We start from the raw sequence: 24,186 nt of genomic DNA, 5'->3' as shown, positions 1-24,186 counted from the left end.
GCACTGATTGCATTGTTCCCTGGATGTTGTTAAAGCAGGAATGAATGAAACCCACAGTGTTCTGCTTCGAATTGAATAAAGCCCCAGTTTTAAAACAAAAAAATGCCATTGTAAGCCATGAGAAATATAGCAATCTAGTGCAACCAGCCTCCTCCATCAGCATTAAAGCACCAAACACCCCAGTCTGAGACCTGCACCCGTGTGCTCGATTGCCATGGGCTGTGTTTAAATATTTGCAGGAGGCAGGAGCAGGGCAAGCCTCACCTGTCCCTCTCCCAGGAAGTCGAGCTTCTCGTAGCGCTTGGCCCTGGACCTGACATCCACCGCCATCAATCCTGGAAACGGTAGAAACTTCGCAGCACAACTTCCGACCCAGCCAGCTCGTCACTTCCGTATTCTGGCCGTGGCGAGGCACCAGCCTCACCGGAAACCAACCTGGCTGCCTAGCAACAGCAGCCAAAGTAATCAACTCAACCCACCAATCAACATCAGCAAGGCAATCTACCAGTGGCAAAAGGGAACAGCTCAACACTACTGGTCGGTGTGTTTATAAATTCATTAAAAAGTAGGTACTGAGCTCCCAGCCTCAAGGAGATGTGTGGAGTGAAGAATGATGATCAAAAAATAGTACTGCCAGATTTCAAACCCATTATGAAAATATGGGGCTGTGTTTACTTTTCAAGGTGGGATTCCTCAAAATTGTGTTTTGAAACCAAAGTGAGCAAAGGAAAGGAAAGTACTTGCATTTTATATAGCACCCTTCACAACCTCAGGTCGTCCCAAAGAGCTTTACAGCAAATGAAGTACTCTTATGCATCCCCGATTTCCTTCGCCCCACCATTGGCGGATGTGCCTTCAGCTGTCCAGGCGCTAAGTTTTGGAATTCTATCCCTTAACCTCTTCACCTCTCCTCCTTTAAGACACTTCTTAAACCTACCTCTTTGACCAAGCTTTTGGTTACCTGACCTAATATCTAATAATGTTTTTGTGACTGAAAGGCTGTTTCCAGTGGGGTTCCGCGGGGCTCAATACCAGGTCCCTTGCTTTTTGTGGTATATATCAATCATTTAGACTTCAAAGTAGGGGGCATGATTAAGAAGTTTACAGATGATACAAAAATTGGCTGTGCGGTTGTTAGTGAGGGAGAAAGCTGTAGACTACAGGAAGATATCAATGGACTGGTCAGGTGTGCAGAAAATTGGTAAATGGAATTCAATCTGGAGAAGTGTGAGGTAATGCATTTGGGGAGGGCTAATGAGGCAAGGGAATACACAATAAATGGTAGGATACTCAGAAGTGTAGAGGAACAGAGAGACCTTGGGAGTGCATGTCCACAGATCCCTGAAGGTAGCAGGACAGGTAGATAAGATGGTTAAGAAGGCATACGGGATATTTTCCTTTATTAGCTGAAGCATAGAATATAAGAGCCGGGAGGTTATGCTTGAACTGTATAAAACACTAGTTAGGCCACAGCTAGAGTACTGCGTACAGTTCTGGTCACCACATTACAGGAAAGATGTGATTGTACTGGAGAGGGTATAGAGGAGATTTACAAAGATGTTGCCAGGACTAGAGAATTTTAGCTATGAGGAAAGATTGGATAGGCTGGGGTTGTTTTCTTTGGAACAGAGGAGGCTGAGGGGAGACTTAATTGAGGTGTATAAAATTATGAGTGGCCTAGATAGAGTGGATAGGAAGGAACTATTTTGCTGAGCAGAGGTCAATTAGCAGGGGGCATAGATTTAAAGTAATTGGTAGTGCGATTAGAGGGGAGTTGAGGAGAGCTTTTTTCACCCAGAAGGTGGGTGTTTGGAACTTCACTGCCTGAAAGGATGGTAGAGGCAGAAACCCTCATTGCATTTAAAAAGTACTTGGATGTGCACTTGAAGTGCCGTAACTTACAAGGCTACGGACCAAGAGCTGGAAAGTGGGATTAGGCTGGCACAGACATGATGGGCTGAATGGCCTCCTTCTGTGCTGTAAATTTCTCTGATTCCGTGATCTCCTTGATCTAGACAGGGATGTCAGAGGAGAGGCGAGAGTAACTACCCTCAATAACAAGACATCATTTGACTTGAATAAGGTACCAAGCAGCCTAAGCAAAATGGAGCTTAATGGGAAAACCCTGACGCATGGGGAAATGGTCATGGTTGTCAGAAGACAATCTTTGCTGCCCCAGGATAATTCCTCAGGGCAGTGTCATTGTACCAACCATCTTCTTTAGCAACCACATTACTGCTATTTCCTTAACGTTAGCAAACAGATTGAGTTCAACAGATTTCGCACCTTATGAGCTCACCATATGAAATTGGCAATGAAAGCCTGGTGTACTCTGGTCTATAAAGAAGATTGTTTTTCAAGCTTGTATGGTGGGAGTTTGTATATGGCATTGTTGATGGGCTATTTGACAGCTGAATTTCTAATTGCTTGATTTTTGTTTGCGAGATTTTTAATTTACACAATCAAAAATCAGATTATGGTATTTCCTATGGCTATTTCTCTTGCGTTCTTTGGAAGCATTAGAAGAGGATGTAAGAAAAGATGCAAGACAGGTGGACTTCCCCACACAGCTGCGTGTATAGATCACGGCAATATCCAAAGGCAACTGCTTTCACAGGTTCTACTTCACCAGGCAGGCATTGAGAGAGCTGTCAGCATCCGTGGAGAGAGAAACAGAGATAACGTTTCAATGTTAACTGTTTCTCTCTTCACGGACGCTGTCTGATCTGCTGAGTACTTCCTGTTTTTATTTCAGATTTCCAGCATCCGCAGTATTTTGCTTTTGCATTGAGAGCGCTGTGCTGGAACCTGACCTAAACGAGGTCCCTGCAGCCTTGAATTTTTATTCCTCCAGCCCATCCCTAGCTACTTCAGGTGCTACCAGCAACGTCAGTCAATCTGCAGCTCAGATTCACTGATGTGCTCACCAGGGCATTAGTTGTTCATTAAAAACTAGTAGCACAAGAGTAGACAGCAATTTTTCCACATTGCAGGATCCCCAAAGTCCTAGCATTATTGATGGCACCCCTGTGGCCAGCTGGGCCCCTACACACAATACCATGGGCTTCATGAATCATGAGGGGTTCCATTCCATCAATGTCCAAGCATAGAGGATCACACAAGTTGATGCCCAATTCCCAGGTAGGAGTCATGATTCCTTCATGTTAAGGCAGTCCTCTGTGTCTGGATTAGTTAAAGGAGAATCCTGGGAGACCAAGACTACCTTAGGCCTGATTCATAACACTATGACAGCCGAAATAAAGATCCAACAAGACGCACATAGCCATCAGTATCATAATTGAGTGTACTATAAGCATCTTAAAGCAGTGATTCAGAATACAAGACACCTCTGTCAGTGTCTCCAGGAATATCATTAACCTGCTGCATGCTGCTCAGTTTTGTCACCCAGAGAGGAGGAAGTGGTGGCAGCCAGAGGAGCTGATGATGAGCGTTCATAAGAGATGCGTGGAATGGTCCTTTGGTTAGGATAGTGGAGGCAAAAACTCAAATAATTTAAGATACAGTTGGATGCTATTGTGGAGGGAGAGGGGGGGGAAAGAATTGTACCTTTCTGTGGAAGGCTAAGCTAGATGTGCCAAATAGCCTCCCTCATCTATACTTCTATTTGTGGGGAATGTTTTAGGATCCTATTGTATATCTTAAAAAGCTGATTAGCATTACCACCCTCTTCTGATCAAAACGAGCTTAACATAAGAGGAACTTGCATGGTTAGAAACCAAGTTGGAGCCTCCTAAAGAATTTCTCAATTGTGTAGTGTTGGGGCTGACAACAGCAATCAGAAGTGGAAACTCAGCCTGATTTTTCCATGTAGTGCCCCTACTATTATCCTAGCTGAGATCAGCTAATTCAGCACAAATTAGGGATCAACCCTGGGACCTTCCTGATCCGTATAGCTGAGCCATATACTAAGCCATTGTGAGAGTCGTCAAAAAGGTTCTATCTACATCTTTTCGAAAAGTGCTTTTAGTAAAGAATTGTAGCAGAGTCCTTCACACTGCCATGTTGTATTTCCCTCAAGCGGCCTTCTGTACTGAACTCAGTTTTTGTTTTACTGCTCGAATGATTACTTGCTTTCATATTAAGCAAGCAGCATGATGTTGATAACTGGTGAAATGTAACAAATCCTCTTGGCTGAAGCAAAGTCACTGATAGTTGTTAATTGTGAGGTGGCTAATCTCTAATTTTCAGTTCTTACAGAAATTTTGAAATAGTCAACTTTTTTGAGGGTTCTTCTGTCTGCAAGATAAATAAAATCTAATGCATCACTAAAAGACTGCATAAACGTAGAATTTAGAATAGTTCATACATAATTTATTACATAAAATGTCTTGTCACCGAATATAAACAGTACAAACAATACCTCAACATGAGTTACAGGACCTCTTTGGCTCCTGCTAAAGATTAACTTATAATCTTTACAAGTGTCTGTCAAGTTTTGGAACATCTACCCACCCCTCTACATCCATAATGTACCTTGGTCTACGACTGAGTGGGAGGTAGCCTGTTCTTACATCTCTGTCAATGTGATACTGAACCCAGTTGATGAATCAATCTGGACTCCTATTATACATCTTCTTAAAACTCCCCAGGTGGATGAAGAGAAATGCTGTTAATAATTAGAAACAGCAGGTGTTTTGTGTGATCAAGTTTAGAGTAGAGCGAGAACACAAGCAATCCGATCTTGCTTAAAATTCATCTGAAGAGATGATAGAGTGATTACAAATTAGATGATCACATCACACCAGAATACTGCACAAAACATGTGATTTAAGTCATGTTTTAATCATTTCTATTTAAATTCCTTAAATTATTTTTATTTATAATTTTGTTGAAGGCATATGGCAGTAATAGTGAGTACAGTATGCAGTTTATGTCCATATATTTCTGTACAATAGTACTTCTCTCCCCCCCACCACACATTAAAAGAAGTATTTTTTAGTCCTGCACTTAGCTGATGGATGTTTTAACAATTTCACATGCAGATGATAGCAACATCCTGTTAATAAGTCTTATGTACATAATTTTCTAGTTTCCTACAGCGTCAAATCTTTGTGGCAAATGTATGCTGCAAGGTTAACTTAAATATAAAACACTCAATTAAAAATACTTTTTAATTCTGCCATTAGACTGCATAATTCACAATGTTTAATTCAGCAATATGTTTAAATACATCTTTAGCAACTGCTGTACCAAAAACAAAGATGGATAACACTTGGCTAAATCAGGATTTTAAGCAGAACTAAGCACTTAAATCTGCCAATGTACTTTACATTTAAAATGTGAGTATTGACAATATGCCAGAATTAAATAATTCCACAGGCTCTCAAAAATGTGTGGAGTCAGCATTTTTTTTTGAAAACATTGTGATGTATATAAATTGGGAACCATGTATATTGAATTTCCTGATCTTTACAAACAAGTGTATGAAATTATTTTGTTAAATATTTCAAGTTAAATTCAACATACAGGAAACTTTGTGCTATCCGGCACCCATGGGACCGAGCTACTGCCGTTTTTTTAAAAGCTCCGGATAGACCAGCGTCAATGTTATCAGATAGGAGCTTTTCATCGCAGTATCTGACCACAAACACTGTTGCTCAGCAACAGCTTGTAAACACTCGGCCCAGTAGCTTGGAAGCGTCTCTGAAGCTGTTGCTAAGCGACAAAGACGCTTTCCAGAGCCTGCCTGTGAAAAGAATGCTAGGAGAAAAAAAAACACCTAACCAAAACGGCTGCTGATTTCTGCCGTTAGATCAAAGTTGCCGGACATTCAACTTCCGGATAGCACAAAGTTTCCTGTACTTAAATTAGAATTTGGAAGATCTTTATGGAAGAAATTGCCTTAAAATTGGGCAAGAAATAATTTATCCTTACTGAAAATATAAAAAGGCTGTTTAATTTCACCAAAATCTTTCCTATGAAAGTCACTGAACACGGTTTGGGGAATACACCAGGATTTTTCTGCTTTTATGAAATGTGACAACTTTTTCAATGTTTATTGAATGCTGTGGCATGTACATCCATTCAGCCAGAGGACATGTAGTCAGCGCAGTGATATAAAGTGTATTCAAATGATTGCAATTATATCCACAGCTTGGAGATCCCACAAAAATCAGCAAACAGTAGAAGCAGCCACTGATGGATGACAGAAATAAGCCGTTGATCTTACTCGGGTCCACCACGCTGTAAAACAGAATTATAGTAATATAAGTGTACAGTTCAATGTACTCAAACAATATACTCAACTAGGGCAGAATAAAATATGCATTTATTATTAAACAAATGGACAATTAAGTTCAACAGTTACAATGGGCCAAATGGCCTCCTGTGCTGTATCAATCTATGAGTTCATTGAAATTCATATTAATTATTTTCACTAAAATTTCATGTTGACAAGAGTTGGAATTCTAAACAAGAACGGCAAATTACAGGAAACTTTGTGCTATCCGGCACCCACGGGACCAAGCTGCTGCCATTGCCTCAAAACTGCCGTACTCTCCAGAGTTAATGTTGAGAGATACGGAGATTCTTATCTCCGTATTTGACAACAAACACTGTTGCTTAGCAACAGCTTCTAAACACTCGGGTGTGGCCCTAAAGCTCTGTAGCTGAAGCTGTTGCTATGGCTACAGACCTTGCACAGCTTGACTGTTTTTTTTGCTTTGTTTGAACAAACAAAAAGAATAAAAAACGGCTGCTGATTTTTGCCAGTGGCTCCAGATTGCCGGATAGCTCACCTCCGGATAGCACAAAGTTTCCTGTATATATTCTCAGTTGGTCATGAACTTGGAACATTCATATTACAATGAATTCAATACATCGAAGTCCATGGGACATGACAAAAACTTAATATACAGGAAACGCTTTATTATCCGGCACCGACGGGACCGGCGTCGTGCCGGTTTATCAAAAAGTCCGGATTACAGAGAGGTATAGTTAAAAGGTACGAGAGCTCCGTACACAGCAACAAATCCAGGCTTCCCTGTTGCTTAGCAACAGGTGCAAGAAGCCCGGCCACAGACCAAGCGTCCCCAAGTGCAGGAACCCCGATTACACAGCCACAGATCCAGGAACGGCAACTAATATTAAGTAAAACTTACCTGAACCTACTCCTGAATTTTGCCGGTTAACAGAGATTTCCGGTTATTTAGGTGCCGGTAAATCGAGAGTTTCCTGTATTCAGATTTTTGCTCCTCTCCTAATCCTGCTCAACCTAATTCTCCAGCTCGGAGAGGCTGCCTGCATTTGCTACATATACAATTGAGGTATTCCTAAACCTGGTCCAACATGTATCTTTTTTTAAGCCTTCTACCCAAACTCCAGTGCCAGTCTGCAATTTTCCCTTACCAGACTCCGGATCAGATAATGGAGGCTTGCATATTGGGATCAGGTAGGAGAGACCAGCAGAATGGTGCTGGAGTCAGGGTCGAATCTCAGATTGTGCAGACTCACCTGAATGTATTCCATTTCTTCTATTGGCACTGGTAGCCTTCTGTATTTCTGTGGTAGAGATCTTACTATTTCTACAGTGTCACGTGTGCCGGACAGTTGGCTAGTAGGGACAGAGACTGAAGAAACGGAACTTGATGCTGTTGGTTGCCGTCCTTGGATTGACACAGGCGTTGAATTTGACAGTGCCTGATGATTCATTGATTTGAGAGCTTCCCGTACTATAAAAGTGAATACAAGAATTAAAAAATCTTTGCTGAAACCGCCACTTTAAAAATAATGTGGATTATACAGCACACATGTATCCTCAACTCCTTCCTTTCTGCTGCAACCTATGGTTTATACAAATTTCAATCTATGAATAGTTAAAAATGTATAGTAAGTAATGTTTACTATAATAATACAATAAAAGACTGCATCAGTCGGTATAAGAATAGAAAATGATAAAACATGATGCAAAATTTCCAGCACGTTACTTATATATTTATAAAAGATTCCAGTCATCTCAGAATGATGTCAAAGCTTACAAAAACCCAGTTGGTTTGGCAGCAAAAGTATTTCATATAAATTAAATAAAAGGAACCTAAAATTAACTATTAGGAACAAATTCAAAATGAATTAATTACACTAGTGCTCATTTGGTCATTCTACAGAAAACGTTATTGCAGGTGCCGCTAACCTCTCAAAGCTCAAGAGCTCGATTTAGTTGAGCACATGGGCTAAGATTAGTTTACATTATAATTAATTTAAAATATATTGTTTTGCCAGGTCAAAAAAGAAATGCTGCCAGTTTTATTGTGGCCCGACCCCACTGCGGGCCAAGAATGGAGAGGTACTCATCAAGGACAGGGAGGCAGTCAGTGCCCGCTGGAAGGAGCACTTCGAAGATCTCCTTAACCGAGACTCTGTCTTCGACGCGAGTGTCCTCAACTCCATCCCGCAGCATGCTACCCGCCACCACCTCAGCACAACCCCAGCCCGGCAAGAGGTTGAAAAGGCCATCCGACAACTGAAGAACAACAAGGCCTCAGGTGCAGATGGAATCCCTGCCGAGACACTAAAGCATAGCGGAGAAGCACTACTGGCATGAATTCATGAACTAATTTCTCTAATCTGGAAGGAGGAGAGCATGCCAGGGGATCTCTGAGATGCCATAATTGTGACCATCTTCAAGAAAGGTGACAAGTCCGATTACGGTAATTACAGAGGAGTTTCCCTGCTGTCTGCCACAGGGAAAGTCATCGCAAAACTCCTCCTCAATCGCCTTCTCCCAGTGGCTGAAGAGCTCCTCCCAGAGTCACAATGCAGATTCCGCCCACTAAGGGGCACAATGGACATAATCTTCACCGCGCATCAATTACAAGAGAAATGCAGGGAACAGCACCAACCGTTGTACACGGCCTTCTTTGACCTCACAAAGGCCTTCGACACTGTCAACTGTGAGGGATTATGGAGTGTCCTCCTCAAATTCGGCTGCCCTCAAAAGTTTGTCACCATCCTCCGCCTGCTTCACGACAACATGCAAGCCGTGATCCTGACCAATGGTTCCACCACCGACCCAATTCACGTACGGACCGGGGTCAAGCAAGGCTGTGTCATCGCACTACCGCTCTTCTCGATCTTCCTTGCTGCAATGCTCCATCTCACCCTCAGTTAAGCTCCCCACTGGAGTGGAGCTAATTTACAGAACAAACGGGAAACTGTTCAACCTCCGTTGCCTCCAGTCCAGATCCAAGGTCGTCCCATCCTCTTGTTGAATTACAGTATGTAGACGATGCTTGCGTCTGCACACACTCAGAGGTCGAACTCCAAATCATCGTAAACACCTTCACCGAAGCGTACAAGAGCATGGGGCTTATACTAAACATCCGTAAGACAAAGGTCCTCTACCAACCTGCCCCCACCACACAGTACTGCCCCCCGATTATCAAAATCCACGACAAGGCCTTGGACAACGTGGACCACTTTCCATACCTCGGGAGCCTACTGTCAACAAGGGCAGACGTCGATGACGAAGTCCAAAACCGCCTTCAATGTGCCAGTGCAGCCTTTGGTCACCTGAGGAAGAGTGTGTTTGAAAACCAGGACCTCAAACCCGGCACTAAGCTCATGGTCTACAGAGCAGCAGTGATACCTGCCCTGCTGTATGCCTCAGAGACATGGACCATTTACAGTAGGCACCTCAAAGCACTGGAGGTACCACCAACGCTGCCTCCGCAAGATCCTGAAAATCCATTGGCAGTGTTCTTGCTCAGGCCAACATCCCCAGTATCGAAGTTTTGACCACGCTCGATCAGCTCCGATGGACTGGCCACATCATCCGCATGCCAGATATGAGACTCCCAAAACAAGCGCTCTACTCGGAGCTCCGACACGGCAAGAGAGCCCCAGGAGGGCAGATGAAACGCTTCAAGGACACCCTCAAAGCCTCCTTGAAAAAGTGCAACATCCCCACCGACACCTGGGAATCCCTGGCCCAAGACCGCACAAAGTGGAGGAGAAGCATCCGGGAAGGCGCCGAACACCTCAAGTCTCTTCGCCGGGAGCAAGCGGAAGCCAAGCGCAAACAGCGGAAGGAGCGCACGTCAACCCAAGCACCCCACCCACCCGCCCCTTCAACCACCATCTGCCCCACCTGTGACAGAGACTGTAGGACCCGCATTGGACTCATCAGTCACCTGAGAACTCATTTTTAATATGGAAGCAAGTCATCCTCGGTTCCGCCCAAGAAGAAGGAAGTTGTATTTCTAACTTCATTACTGAATACGTGGGTAGGTGAAATGAGCCATATTTCAGTCACAGACGAGCCACATGTACTCGGAAGTGGTCAGTTGGCTACGCTTATTCCATAATCGCACACCTTCCCATTCCTTAGGGCTTATACTTTGAATTTAGAACCTCAAAGGCACCAACAGCTTGAGACTATAGGATGTTCATACCTATTTATTATATATTAATAAAGATGAACATCTTACTATCTATGATTAAGGCTCTGCAATTTTCCAAGAATTAAACAAAGATGTAGCTTTAAATCTTACTGCAGATAGTATACTGAAATATATTTACATATTGTTCTGCTGCAACATTAAGAGCAAAAGTAATAAATGACAAAAACATAGGAAATAACATGTTCTATACTGTGCTCTGCTAAGGTTATGTTTGTTCGACTGGTCAGTTCCTATAAGTGGTTGTTCTATTGCATCCTGGAATATCACCAAGTGTCTTAATAAATAAGTGGCATTGTTCAATATATTGTAAATTTCCATCATAAAAGACCATCTACTTCCACCTCTGCCACTTTGTCCGTCTCCATCCTTGCTGCAGCTTATCCACTGCTGAAACCCTCACCCATGCTTTTGTTAGCTTCAGACTCAACAATTCCAATGTCATCCTGGCCGGAATCCCATCTTCCACCCGCCATACACTTGAGCTCATCCAAAGCTCTGCTGCCCGTATCCTAACCCACATCAAGTCTCGCTCACCCATCACCCCTGTGCTCATTGACCGATACTGGCTCCCAATCCAGCAATGCCTTGATATTACAATTCTCATCCTCATGTTCAAATCCCTCCATGGCCTCGCCTTATCTCTGTAACCTCATCCAGCCCTACAACCCGGAGAACTCTGCATTCCTCCAACTCTGGCCTGTTGTGCATCCCAGACTTCCTCCTCCCTACCGTTGGCAGCCGTGCCTTCAACCACATAGGCCCTAAGCTCTGAAATTCCTTGCCTAAACCTCTCCACTTCTCTCTCCTCCTTTAAGACCCTGCTTAAAATCTACCTCTTTGACCAAGCTTTTAGTCACCCATCCTAATATCTCCTCCTTTGGCACGGTGTCAATATTTATCTGACTTTGCGCCTGTGAAGCGCACTGGGACATTTTCTAACGTTAAAAGCACTACGTAAATGCAAGTTGATGTTGTTAAATTTTAAAGAAGGATCTCAAATCAGTATCCCATGGGGTAAAAATAATCAAGATTTCTTTCTAACCTATGGCAATTAATGAGAACATTTCATTGAACGACACTTACCATTGAGTTCAGGGGAGGCTCTTCTATCTGGGAATTTAATTAATCGTTGATGCGGTTTCACAATCTAGAAATTAGAAAAAAATACATATTTTACTTGGTCAGTCTTATAATTCAATCCTCATCACAATATATATATATATATATATATATATATATATATATAAATGATCTAGATGAGGGAACTAGATGTAATATCTCCAAGTTTGCAGACGACACAAAGCTGGGTGGGCGTGTGTGCTGTGAGGAGGATCGAGAAACTCCAGTACGATTTGGACAGGTTGGGTGATTGGACAGATGCATGGCAGATGCAGTATAATGTGGATAAATGCGAGGTTATCCACTTTCGTGGCAAAAACAGGAAGACAGATTATTATCTGAACGGCAATAGATTGGGAAAAGGGGAAGTGCAACGAGGCCTGGGTGTCCTTGTGTCGCTGAAGGTAAGCATGCAGGTGCAGCAGGCGGTTAAGAAGGCAAATGGTATGTTGGCCTTCATAGCGAGAGGATTCGAGTACAGGAGCAAGGATGTCTTGCTGCAGTTGTACAGGGCCTTGGTGAGACCATACCTTGAGTATTGTGTGCAGTTTTGGTTGCCTTATCTGAGGAAGGATGTTCTTGCCATGGAGGGAGTGCAGCGAAGATTCACCAGACTGATACCTGGGATGGCAGGAATGACGTATGAAGAGAGATTGGGTCGATTAGGCTTATATTCGCTAGAGTTTAGAAGAATAAGAGGGGATCTCATTGAAACTAAAATTCTAACAGGACTAGACACAGGAAGGATGTTCCCGATGGCAGGGGAGTCCAGAACCAGAGGTCACAGTCTAAGGATAAGGGGTAAGCCATTTAGGACTGAGATGAGGGGGAATTTCTTCACCCAGAGAGTGGTGAACCTGTGGAATTCTCTACAACACAAGGCAGTTGAGGCCAATTCATTAAATATATTCAAGAAGGAGTTAGATATATTTCTTAAGGCTAAAGGGATCAAGGGATATGGGGAGAAAGCAGGGACAGGGTACTGAATTTGGATGATCAGCCATGATCTCATTAAATTGATTGGGAGAAGGGGAAGTGCAAAGAGACCTGGGGGTCCTTGTGCACCAGTCGCTGAAGGTAAGCATGCAGGTGCAGCAGGCGGTTAAGAAGGCAAATGGTATGTTGGCCTTCGTAGCAAGAGGGTTCGAGTACAGGAACAAGGATGTCTTGCTACAGTTGTACAGGGCCTTGGTGAGACCGCACCTTGAGTATTGTGTGCAGTTTTGGTCACCTTACCTGAGGAAGGACGTTCTTGCCATGGAGGGAGTGCAGCGAAGATTCACCAGGCTGATACCTGGGATGGCAGGAATGACGTATGAGGAGAGATTGTTTCGATTGGGCTTATACTCACTGGAGTTTAGAAGATTGAGAGGGGATCTCATCGAAACCTATAAAATTATGTCAGGTCTGGACAGACTAGATGCAGGAAGGATGTTTCTGATGGCCGGGGAGTCCAGAACCAGGGGTCATAGTCTAAGGATAAGGGGTAAGCCATTTAGGACTGAAATGAGGAGGAATTTCTTCACCCAGAGAGTGGTGAACCTGTGGAATTCTCTGCCACAGAGGGCGGTGGAGGCCAGTTCATTAAATATATTCAAGAAAGAGTTGGATATATTTCTTGAGGCTGAAGGGATCAAGGGATATGGGGAAAAGGCAGTGACAGGGTACTGAATTGGATGATCAGCCATGATCACATTGAATGGCGCAACAGGCTCGAGGGGCCGAATGGCCTACTCCTGCTCCTATCTTCTATGTTTCTATCAATGTCCCTACAGACATTTAAGAATTTCCAGCATCTTCCTTCGCTGGTGCACATTAGGAAGATTTTGCATTTAGAAAATTAATGAAATCTCTAAACATTAATGCATATATCTCGCATGAACCTCTTGGTCAATATTTTGAGATGTACAGGTATTAAAATATTCAGTTTGATGCCTCCATGCAAAATGTTACTCTATGGCAATATTCAACAATAGGGTAAATAATAAATATTTGAAATCTCATAACAATGTCAGCTGTGGCTCAGTGGGCAGCACACTCACCTCTGAGTCAGAAGGTTGTGGGTTCAAGTCCCACTCCAGGGACTTGAGCACATAAATCTAGGCTGACACTCCAGTGCAGTGCTGAGGGAGTGCTGCACTGTCGGAGGTGCCGTCTTTCGGATGAGACGTTAAACCGAGGCCCCGTCTGCTCTCGCAGGTGGACGTAAAAGATCAGATGGCACTATTTCGAAGAAGAGCAGGGGAGTTATCCCCGGTGTCCTGGTCAATTTATCCCTCAACCAACATAACAAAAACAGATTATCTGGTCATTATCACATTGCTGTTTGTGGGAGCTTGCTGTGTGCAAATTGGCTGCCGCATTTCCCACATTACAACAGTGACTGCACTTCAAAAATACTTCATTGGCTGTAAAGCGCTTCGAGATGTCCAGTGGTCGTGAAAGGCGCTATATAAATGCAAGTCTTTCTTTAACAGATTCATCAACTCAAGAGTTGTGGCAAGAAGTCTGGACTGAATAGGCTCTTTTCAGGTTTTGAATAGGAATTCAGACATTACTAGTGACTTTTAAACCACCTCACAAAAGCCTTTTTTTTTATAATCTGACTGTTGAGAAGTCAGTTTCAAGATTACAAATTTGTAAAATTATGTTCTCATTGGAAAAAAGACAGAGGTGATATGATTGCTGGTTTTAGGATTCTAAAGGAACTAGATAATGTAGACCATGACAACCTAGTTTACCTGATCCAGAACAGTAGAACCAAAAGGACACAGTCCACTGAAGGGAGGAAAATTCAAAACTAATCTACAGAAACATTATTTCAGTGAGCGAGTGGTAAATCTATGGCATGGGCTTTCTAAGGAGACAATGGAAGCAGTTAGTAGTAATTCATTCATATGCAAATTAGATAGATTTCTTTCAGAAAATTTGGGATAAAGTATACATGAGTAATTGGAGAGATGGCATATGGCAAGTGTGGCATGCTTGGGAGGAACAGGTAACTTTGCACCTACGGTTCTCAAAGCTCTCCACCACAGGTTTTTCTTGCGCCATGTTTGGGTCTGTTGTAGATGAATTGATAGAGATTGATTGCCATGATTAGTCAACAACTCTGATCATCATTGTATCATATGGCGGATGGTAGAATGGGAACTAGATGAACCATGGTCTTTTTTCATCTAACAATTCCTATAAATATTTAAGTAAAAAACTTTTCATAGAATACAATTTCCTTTTTTTCACTAAAGCAAACAAAAAATTAAGAGAAAAAAAGGAGGAACTGGGTCCAAAGATAAAGAAATAGCGGACAGAAGATTCCACTCATTCCATCCATGCTCCGATTGGTAAACTTCTAGTCACATATTGGTGCATACTGACCATGGCTGGGGAATAATGGCTGTTATTTTCAGTTTACATTTGGTTTTATTTGTTCACAGGATGTGGGCGTCGCCAGCAAGGCCAGCATTTATTGCCCAACCCCAATTGCCCTCGAGAAGGTGGTGGTGAGCCGCCTTATACAACTGAGTGACTTGCTAGGCCATTTCAGAGGGCAGTTAAGAGTCAACCACAATGCTGTGGGTCCAGAGTCACATACAAGGGCAGCAGATTTCCTTCCCTAAAAAGGACATTAGTGAACCAGATGGTTTTTACGACAATCCGGTAGTACGGATACTAGCTTTAAATTCCAGATTTTATTTTAAAATTAACTGAATTCAAATTCCCCAGCTACCGTGGTGGGATTTGAACTCATGTCCCCAAATCATGAGTCCAACCCTCTGGATTACATAGAAACATAGAAGATAGGAGGAGTAGGCCATTCGGCCCCTCGAGCCTGCTCCGCCATTCAATGCGATCATGGCTAATCATCCAAATTCAGTACCCTGTCCCTGCTTTCTCCCCATATCCCTTGATCCCATTAGCCTTAAGAAATATATCTAACTCCTTCTTGAATATATTTAATGAATTGGCCTCTACTGCCTTCTGTGGTAGAGAATTCCACAGGTTCACCACTCTCTGGGTGAAGAAATTCCTCCTCATCTCAGTCCTAAATGGCTTATCCCTTATCCTTAGACTGTGACCCCTGGTTCTGGACTCCCCGACCATCGGGAACATCCCTCCTGCATTTAGTCTGTCTAGTCCTGTTAGAATTTTATAGGTTTCAATGAGATCCCCTCTCATTCTTCCAAACTCCAGCGAGTATAAGCCCAATCGACCCAATCTCTCCTCATACGTCATTCCTGCCATCCCAGGTATCAGTCTGGTGAATCTTCGCTGCACTCCCTCCATGGCAAGAACATCCTTCCTCAGATAAGGCGACCAAAACTGCACACAATACTCAAGATGCGGTCTCACCAAGGCCCTGTACAACTGCAGCAAGACATCCTTGTTCCTGTACTCGAACCCTCTCGCTACGAAGGCCAACATACCATTTGCCTTCTTAACTGCCTGCTGCACCTACATGCTTACCTTCAGTGACTGGTGCACAAGGACACCCAGGTCTCGTTGGACTTCCCCCTTCTCCCAATCTATTCCCATTCAGATATTAATCTGCCTTCCTGTTTTTGCCACCAAAGTGGATAACCTCGCATTTATCCACATTATACTGCATCTGCCATGCATCTGCCCAATCACCCAACCTGTCCAAATCATCCTGGAGTTTCTCGGCATCCTCCTCACAGCACACACACCCACCCAGCTTTGTGTCATCTGCAAACTTCGAGATATTACATCTAGTTCCCCCGTCTAGATCATTAATATATATTGTGAATAGCTGGGGTCCAAGGACCGATCCCTGCGGTACCCCACTAGTCACAGCCTGCCACTCGGAAGAAGACCCGTTTATTCCAACGCTTTGCTTCCTGTCTGCCAACCAGTTCTCTATCCAAGTCAATACCTTGCCCCCAATCCCATGTGCCTTAATTTTACACGCTAATCTCTTATGCGGGACCTTATCGAAAGCCTTCTGAAAGTCCAAATACACCACATCCACTGGTTCTCCCTTATCTATTCTACCAGTTACATCCTCAAAAAATTCCAGTAGATTAGTCAAGCACGATTTACCTTTCGTAAATCCATGTTGACTTTGTCCGATCCTGTCAATGTTTTCCAAGTGCTCTGCTATTACATTTTTTATAATGGACTCTAGCATTTTCCCCACTACCGATGTCAGGCTTACCGGTCTATAATTCCCCGTTTTCTCTCTACCACCTTTTTTGAATAGTGGGGTAACATTAGCTACCCTCCAATCCATGGGAACTGTTCCAGAGTCTATCGAATTTTGGAAGATGACCAGCACTGCATCTACTATTTCTAGGGCCACTTCCTTAAGCACCCTAGGATGTAGATTATCAGGCCCTGGGGATTTATCAGCCTTCAATCCCGTCAATTTCCCTAACACCATTTCCCTACAAATACTGATTTCTTTCAGTTCTTCCCTCTCATTAGACCCTATATTCCCTGACATCTCTGGGAGGTTATTTGTGTCCTCCTTTGTGAAGACAGAACCAAAGTACTAGTCCAGTAACATAACCACTAAGCTACGTATCCATAAATACATACTGTTGAAACACCTAGTAGCTAGGAGTGGGCCTTTGGCATAGCGGTAGCATCCCCGCCGCTGGGCCAGAAGGCGTAGGGGTTTCGAACCCCGCTCCAGACAGTCCCGGCAAGTGGAGTCGGAGCTCAGGCTCTAAATTCTGGGTTGACATCCAGCGGGATACCTGCGTCCGTGGGTGTGGGTGGGCCCCCCCCCTCGTATGGGTTGTGGGAGCCCGTAAAACACTCCCGCCATAGGACTAACCACCCTAATGGCTGGTACGAAGATGGTTACGGTCACGGAAGGAACATTAATCGCGGCCAGAAATCCTTCCACCACTTCATACAGTTCCCCAAAGGGAACAGTGTGAAGACACGTAGGACGACGACCTAGTAACTCCACACTGATCAGGCCTCGTTTCCAAACACTATTTTCAATTACTGCCCATTCCCCAACTCTTATCCTAAACTGCAGCCAGCAGTTCCCAACCTAACTGTGAACTTTCTAATACCCTTTGTTTAACTTACTTGTAAATTTTTTTCTATAAAGTAGATCACTTCTGTTTATTAGTTGTTACTCAGCAAAAAAAAAAAGTATTTATAACCTGCTTTCCACATTTGTGGGGCTCAGACTCCTCCCATGTTCTCCAGTCTGCTGCACAGATAGGAGGCTTTAATTAACCTGTTCGATGGGAGCAACTTGACTCAACCCACGTGACTCAACACACATAACATAGCTAATGGGAGAGCAGTTGTGGGTAGTATTTTTGCTGAATTCCTAAAACCTGCTTGGTGAAAAGAGGATTGGCAGAGGCCTTGGAAAACTGTGTCAGGAACCACTGACTCAGCCTGGAATTGCCTTTCTGAGGTTGGGGAATAGGATTGTGTTCAAGATATATATACCTCCAGTGCTCCAGAGCATACACATGCTTTCTATCCACAAGAAAGAAGATTCTAGTAAGAACATAAGAAATAGGAGCAGGAATAGGCCACTTGGCCCCTCGAGCCTGCTCCGTCATTCAGTAAGATCATGGCTGATCTTGGGCTCAAAGCCACTTCCCCACCCGCTTCCCATAACCCTTCACTCCCTTATCTTGCAAAAATCTGTCTATCTCCATTTTAAATGTATTTCATGACCCAGCCTCCACGGCTCTCTGGGCAGAGAATTCCACAAATTTACGACCCTCTCAGAAAAGAAGTTCCTCCTCATCTCAGTTCTAAAAGGGCGACCCTTTATTCTGAGACTGTGCCCCCGAGTTCTAGATATCCCCACGAGGGGAAACATCCTCTCTGCATCTACCCTGTCGAGCCCCCTCAGTATCTTATATGTTTTGATAAGATCACCTCTCATTCTTCTAAATTCCAATGAGTATAGGCCCAGCCTGCTCAACTTTTCCTCATAAGTCAAACCCCTCATCTCTGGAATTAACCTAGTGAACCGTCTCTGAACTGCCTCCAATGCAAGTATATCCTTCCTTAAATAAGGAGACCAAAACTGTACGCAGTACTCAAGGTGTGGTCTCACCAATACCCTGTACAGTTGGAGCAGGACTTCCCTACTTTTATACTCCAACCCCCTTGAAATAAAGGCCAACATTCCATTTGCCTTTTTGATTACTTGCTGTATCTGCATGCTAACTTTTTGTGTTTCATGCACAAGGACCCCCAGGTCCCTCTGAACTGTAGCATTTTGTAATCTCTCTCCATTTAAATAATAGTTTGCTTTTTTATTTTTCCTGCCAAAGTGGATAACCTCGCAGTTTCCCACATTATACTCCATCTGCCAAATGTTTGCCCACTCACCTAGCCTATCTATATCCCTTTGCAGATTCTTTGAGTCCTCTGCACAACTTGCTTTCCCACCCATCTTTGTATCATCCGCAAACTTGGCTACATTACACTCGGTCCCTTCATCCAAGTCATTAATGTAGATTGTAAATAGTTGAGGCCCCAGCACCAATCCCTGTAGCACCCCAATAGTTACCGTTTGCCAACCAGAAAATGACCCATTTATCCCGACTCTCTGCTTTGTTAGTTAGCCAATTCTCTATCCATGCTAATATATTACCCCCAACTCCGTGAGCTCTTATCTTATGCAGTAACCTTTTATGTGGCACCTTATCGAATGCCTTCTGGAAATCCAAATACACATCCACTGGCTCACACTTGTTACATCCTCAAAGAACGCCAGCAAATTTGTTAAACATGATTTCCCTTTCTTAAAACCATGCTGACTCTGTTTGACTGCAGTATGTTTTTCTAAATGCCCTGCTATTGCTTCCTTAATGAAGGACTCAAGCATTTTCCCAATGACAGATGTTAGGCTAACTGGTCTATAGTTTCCTACTTTCTGTCTCCCTCCTTTCTTAAATAGGGGTGTTAGATTCGCGGTTTTCCAATCCGCTGGGATCTCTCCAGAATCCAGGAAATTTTGGTATATTGCAACCAATGCATCCACTATTTCTGCAGCCACTTCTTTTAAGACCCTGGGATGCAGGCCATCTGGTCCAGGGGACTTGTCTTTTAGTTCCATTATTTTACCGAGGACTATTTCCTTAGGTGATAGTGATTGTCTTTAGTTCCCCACTCCCAGTGGCCCCTTGATTATCCATTATTGGGATGTTGTTGGTGTCTTCTACAGTGAAGACAGATGCAAAATATTTGTTCAGAGTCTCTGCCATTTCCCCATTATTAATTCCCCAGTCTCATCCTCTAAAAGGGACCAACGTTTACTTTAGCTACCCTCTTCCTTTTTATATACCTGTAGAAGCTCTTACTATCTGTTTTAATGTTTCTTGCCAGCTTACTTTCATAATTCATCTTCTCTCTCTCATTTTTTTTTTTTTAAAGTCACCCTTTGCTGGTTTTTAAAAATTTCCCAATCCTCTGGTCTCCCACCAATCTTGGCCACATTGTATGCCTTCATTTTCAATTTGATACCATCCTTTACTTCCTTAGTTAGCCACGGATAGTGTTCCCTTCTCTTAAAATCTTTCTTTCTCACCGGAATATATTTTTGTTGAGAGTTATGAAATATCTCCTTAAATGTCCGCCACTGCATTTCAACTTTCTTACCCTTTAATTTGTTTTCCCAGTCCACTTTAGACCTTAAAATCACCCAAGAATGCCAACATCAGTAGCTCGAGGTAGTTTTTCAGTTTGTCACAGCATGCAGAAACATAGAAGATAGGAGCAGGTGTAGGCCATTCGGCCCCTCAAGCCCGCTCCGCCATTTAATGAGATCATGGCTGATCATCCAAATTCAGTACCCTGTCCCTGCTTTCTCCCCATATCCCTTTAGCCTTAAAGAAATATATCTAACTCCTTCTTGAATATATTTAATGAATTGGCCTCAACTGCCGTGTGTGGCAGAGAATTACACAGGTTCACCACTCTCTGGGTGAAGAAATTCCTCCTCATCTCAGTCCTAAATGGCCTACCCCTTATCCTTAGACTGTGACCCCTGGTTCTGAATGGTTTGGAGACCGGCAAAGTATTTAAGAATGAAGAGGCTCGATTTCACTCCTGAGGAATGTGTAGGACAGGTTGTGGTTTTATCAGAGATTAAGTGTCTTCATAAAGTTCTGGCTTTCATCAATTTTTGTAAAGCTTTTGACCTAGTATCACGAAGATGCTGGAAGGTACGCCAAGTCTTGGATTTTAACTGTGATGTGTACTCAGCTCCAAGATCCATGCAAGGTTAGATGAGATTCTTGGTGAACCTAATTGTTAAGCTTGCAGCGTATAATTAGGTGTCTGACCAGTTCTTGTTTATAGTTCAGAACTCTTATGTATGTACCAGAAAGCTTCCTCTGGTCCACATGCAAGATCCAGGGCCAAGTTGAGTGAATTTGTGGCAAAAAGGGGAACTGGTTGCAGGAAGGGAGAGCTCCTAACCTGTCAGTTAGAGTACCCAGGAAGGGATAAGTCAGCCTTAGAGTGTGCATGCCTTTTTTTCCCCCAAAATCCCTTACCAGGACCTGAATTTAGCAATTGGTGAGGAGTACAGCTGGTGTGTTGCATTGGAGTCAGATGTCTAGAAAATCAAAATGGCAGGCACGTCACAAGCTGCCTTGTGTAAATCCATTCATCACACTGAAGATACATGTTCATTGTAGAACTGATGAGGAAAGTCAGACTTGAAAAAACACAAGTTGAAAGGCGTTAATGGAGGCCAGATGAAAAAATGTGCACATGCAGAGAGGTAACCTCTCCTGAAGCTCCGCACCAACAACTAATGGGACCACTGTTTAGAGGCCACGGTCAAGAGGGCATGGTGGTAATGTACTCCCAACATTTATTGTGAACGGTGCTGATCACTATACCACTCAACTTGGTTCTGGATCTTGTGTGCAAGACAGAGGTAGCTTTTCTGTTGCATACCTAAGAATTCCAAATAATGAGGAGGAATTCCTGGTATCTACTGTCCATTGATGCGAGGAGGCCTGAAACCCCTGTAAGTTGTCCAATAATCAAGTACCAATTCTCCAGGAAGGAAGGAAGTAGGGTCTTTGAGGTTGAGAAAAGGTTCAAGATGACATGTCTGTCTATTGAAGTTCAGAACAAAGCCAACCCTCTGCAGCAGGCTCAATAATCCAATATCCGAGTCAGGCAAGTTTGCTTTACTCCTGGATAATGGTTCTGATTAGTGAGCCAGCTCGCTTAGGGTTCTTAATTCGGACGTGTCCACCTTGGCTCAGCAGTAGCACTTTTGCCTCGGAGTCGGAAAGTCTAGATTTCAAGCTCCACTCCAGAGAATCGAGTACATAATCCAGGCTGATACTTCAATGCAGTACTGAGACAGTGCTGCACTGTCGAAGCAGTGCTGTCTTTCAGATAAGATGTTAAACGCAGGCTCTGTCTGTCCTCTCAGATGGACGTAAACAATCCCATGGCCCTATTCAAAAAAGAGCAGGAGTTCTCCTGGTGTCCTAGCCAAGATTTATCCCTAGAAGTGTGGCAGCAGAATAATCAGCCCCATCGTATCTTTATTAAATTGCACTGTACAGACAATATAACAACAACTTGCGACCGATCGGCAATGTGAACAAGTCCCTGCGTGACTCAGTCGCCCTTCAATGAGCCGGGGTTAATGACTTGGTTACTGAGGCTCAGACTCGCTACTCCAACTGACGTTTTTCTCCGCGCTCTCTCTCTCTCTCTCACGGTCCCGGAAACTGCCGGCCCGGCCCGGCCGCTGGAGAAGCTGCAGGATCTCGGGCAATGAGCGAGTCCCATCACCGACAATCGGCTCCCCCGACAAGGACACACACCCGACCGCAATAAAATACCGCACTCGGGCAGGACGCGGGACGCCGCCGCTGCTCTTAACGTCTACTCTTGCTTCCCCTGTAAACAAGTGCGAACGGAGCTGGGAAAATAACACCACCAAGAGAAGCCGCAGTCGCCGCGCTTACCTGAATGACCCGACCAATAGCCGCCATCTTACTTCCCCAAGTGTTCCCCATATTTACTTCCGGGTTATAAGCTGGGTCAGGGCAGAGTCCGAAGGCGGGAGACGGTGCGAAGGCTGGGCCGGCGTCAATGATGCTTTGGCAGGGAGAGGGGGTCATAGTCATAGTGTGCGGGCTCCCTAATCACGCTGCTGTCAATCAAAAGACTCACAGCTCAGCCAATCCACGCCACATCATATCAACCAGAAGGTTGCCAACCGTAGTTGGAGGTCGTCCTGGAGCCTTGACCACGTGACGTCTGCGACTCCTGTTGCATTGACCTTATAAAAGTTGGGGTGCCCATCCCAGCCAGCAAAAAAAAGACCCTGCATTTATTATCAGCGCCTCTCACCACCCCAAAGCACTTGCCAACCAATGAAGTGCTTTTGAAGCGCAGTCACTGTTGTAATATAAATAAATGCAAGTCTTTTCTTTAATGCTCACAATATTGCCAACTCATCCATCGCGAGAGACACGATTTCTGAGTGAAATAAAGCATCACTCACGATGGAACTCCTAAATCTCGCAGATTGGGTGATCACTTTGGGGAACCCCTCCATTCACAGTCCGTAAGCGTGACCTGCTACTTTAATTCTCCGCTCCATTCCCACTTTGACCTCCATCCTCGGCCTCTTACACTGTTCCAACGAAGCCCAACGTAAGCTCGAGGGTCAGCACCTCATCTTTCAGTTAGGCACTTAAGAGCCTTCTGGACTCAACATTGAGTTCAACAATTTCAGACCATAACATCTGCCCCTATTTTTTCATATGGCAGCTGTTGATGATTCTGCTATTCCCATTTACACCTCTTCTAGACTTATCTTTTGTTTCTTGTCCCATTACTATCTCCTTTTGCCTTGCACCATCATCCCTTTTGTCTTTTAACCTCTCCTGCCTTCCATCCTATCACAGACCTTCCCTTTTATTCTTTCCTCCCCTCCCCATTTCCTTGCCCCGCACCTGCTTAAAATCGGTTATATCTCTAACTTTTTCCAGTTCTGACGAAAGGTCATCGACCTGAAACGTTAACTCTGTTTCTCTCTCCACAGATGCTGCCTGAGTGACCTGCTGAGTATTTCCAGCATTTTCTGTTTTTATCCTACATCTCGGGATTTTTTTTTTGGATTTGCGCCGAATGCCCGATGACGTCAATTTGCCAATTTGTGCATGCGCAAGAAATTCGCTCCCATCATTGAACATCAGCACCAGGTCCTGGGAGGCAATTGAAATGACTGATTCCAACTGCCTATCCTTTCATGCCAGAGCCGCAGCATTGCATAAGGGAAACTGTTGCCTTCAGAAGTGTGCTTAGAAGCTGGTTCCAGATCCCCCTGACTTCACTCTATACTTTCCTCCTTTTTTTTCAGTCTGCCTACTGATGTTACACTGAAGAAATTTGACAAGTTTTACCAGGATTAGTCCCACGAGGAGCAGGAACATGCGGAGAAGCTGATGAAATTCCAGAATTGGTGCGGGGTCCGTGTCATTCTGCAGGATGTTTCGATTAGTGCAAGAAATGGCTTCCCGGCCCCAATACATCTTACTGACTCTCTCTTTGTTCAGTGTTTGTTTTTTATTTGTGGTCTAATCTAATCTCTTCCCTAGAAACCTGACCGGGATGAGTGGAGCAATGGTCTCGAAGCGATGAGGTGCGCCCTCCA

General features: G+C 43.9%; 2 protein-coding genes and 1 long non-coding RNA gene across 7 annotated transcripts in view; 1 reads left to right on the top strand and 2 right to left on the bottom strand.

The window, feature by feature from the left end:
- The window catches only part of cdk7 (cyclin-dependent kinase 7), a 39,538-nt gene extending 39,072 nt beyond the window's left edge, over positions 1–466 (bottom strand). For 2 of the 5 annotated variants that reach the window (XM_085981945.1, XM_085981952.1), the window contains exon 1: positions 265–454. In XM_085981945.1, coding sequence (XP_085838071.1) covers positions 265–330 — 66 coding nt within the window. In that variant the 5' untranslated portion in view covers positions 331–454. Of the gene's footprint in view, positions 1–264 lie in introns of all 5 variants that reach the window. The other 3 variants (XM_085981960.1, XM_085981923.1, XM_085981933.1) reach the window with 3 other exon arrangements.
- Positions 426–10,764, top strand: LOC147124109 (uncharacterized). Its single transcript, XR_015077585.1, has 2 exons — positions 426–537; positions 8,239–10,764. It is a non-coding gene; the product is annotated as an uncharacterized LOC147124109 (long non-coding RNA).
- kgd4 (alpha-ketoglutarate dehydrogenase subunit 4) lies at positions 4,311–22,651 on the bottom strand. The gene is made up of 4 exons (XM_085981998.1): positions 22,490–22,651; positions 11,502–11,565; positions 7,474–7,691; positions 4,311–6,204 (listed from the first exon to the last, which is right to left on the bottom strand). The coding sequence occupies exons 1-4, from the start codon at positions 22,649–22,651 to the stop codon at positions 6,187–6,189; spliced, it is 462 nt and encodes a 153-aa protein (XP_085838124.1). The 3' UTR covers positions 4,311–6,186.
- Positions 22,652–24,186: the final 1,535 nt, after the last annotated feature.

Source organism: Somniosus microcephalus, chromosome 1 (genome assembly GCF_052327205.1).
Source record: "Somniosus microcephalus isolate GS21.2 chromosome 1, FLI_Smic_1.0, whole genome shotgun sequence".
NCBI classification, from domain to species: domain Eukaryota; kingdom Metazoa; phylum Chordata; class Chondrichthyes; order Squaliformes; family Somniosidae; genus Somniosus; species Somniosus microcephalus.
The sequence above is the reverse complement of the archived record's forward strand: the minus strand, read 5'-3'. Positions and strand labels throughout refer to the sequence as shown.

Excerpts from the sequence above, each read along its gene's own strand:
- kgd4 (XM_085981998.1), bottom strand. The coding sequence starts at position 22,651 with ATGACTATGACCCCCTCTCCCTGCCAAAGCATCATTGACGCCGGCCCA. Across the intron at positions 11,566-22,489 it reads CTATTGGTCGGGTCATTCAG|ATTGTGAAACCGCATCAACG; the intron begins GTAAGCGCGGCG and ends TCTAATTTCTAG. Across the intron at positions 7,692-11,501 it reads AGCCTCCCCTGAACTCAATG|TACGGGAAGCTCTCAAATCA; the intron begins GTAAGTGTCGTT and ends TCACTTTTATAG.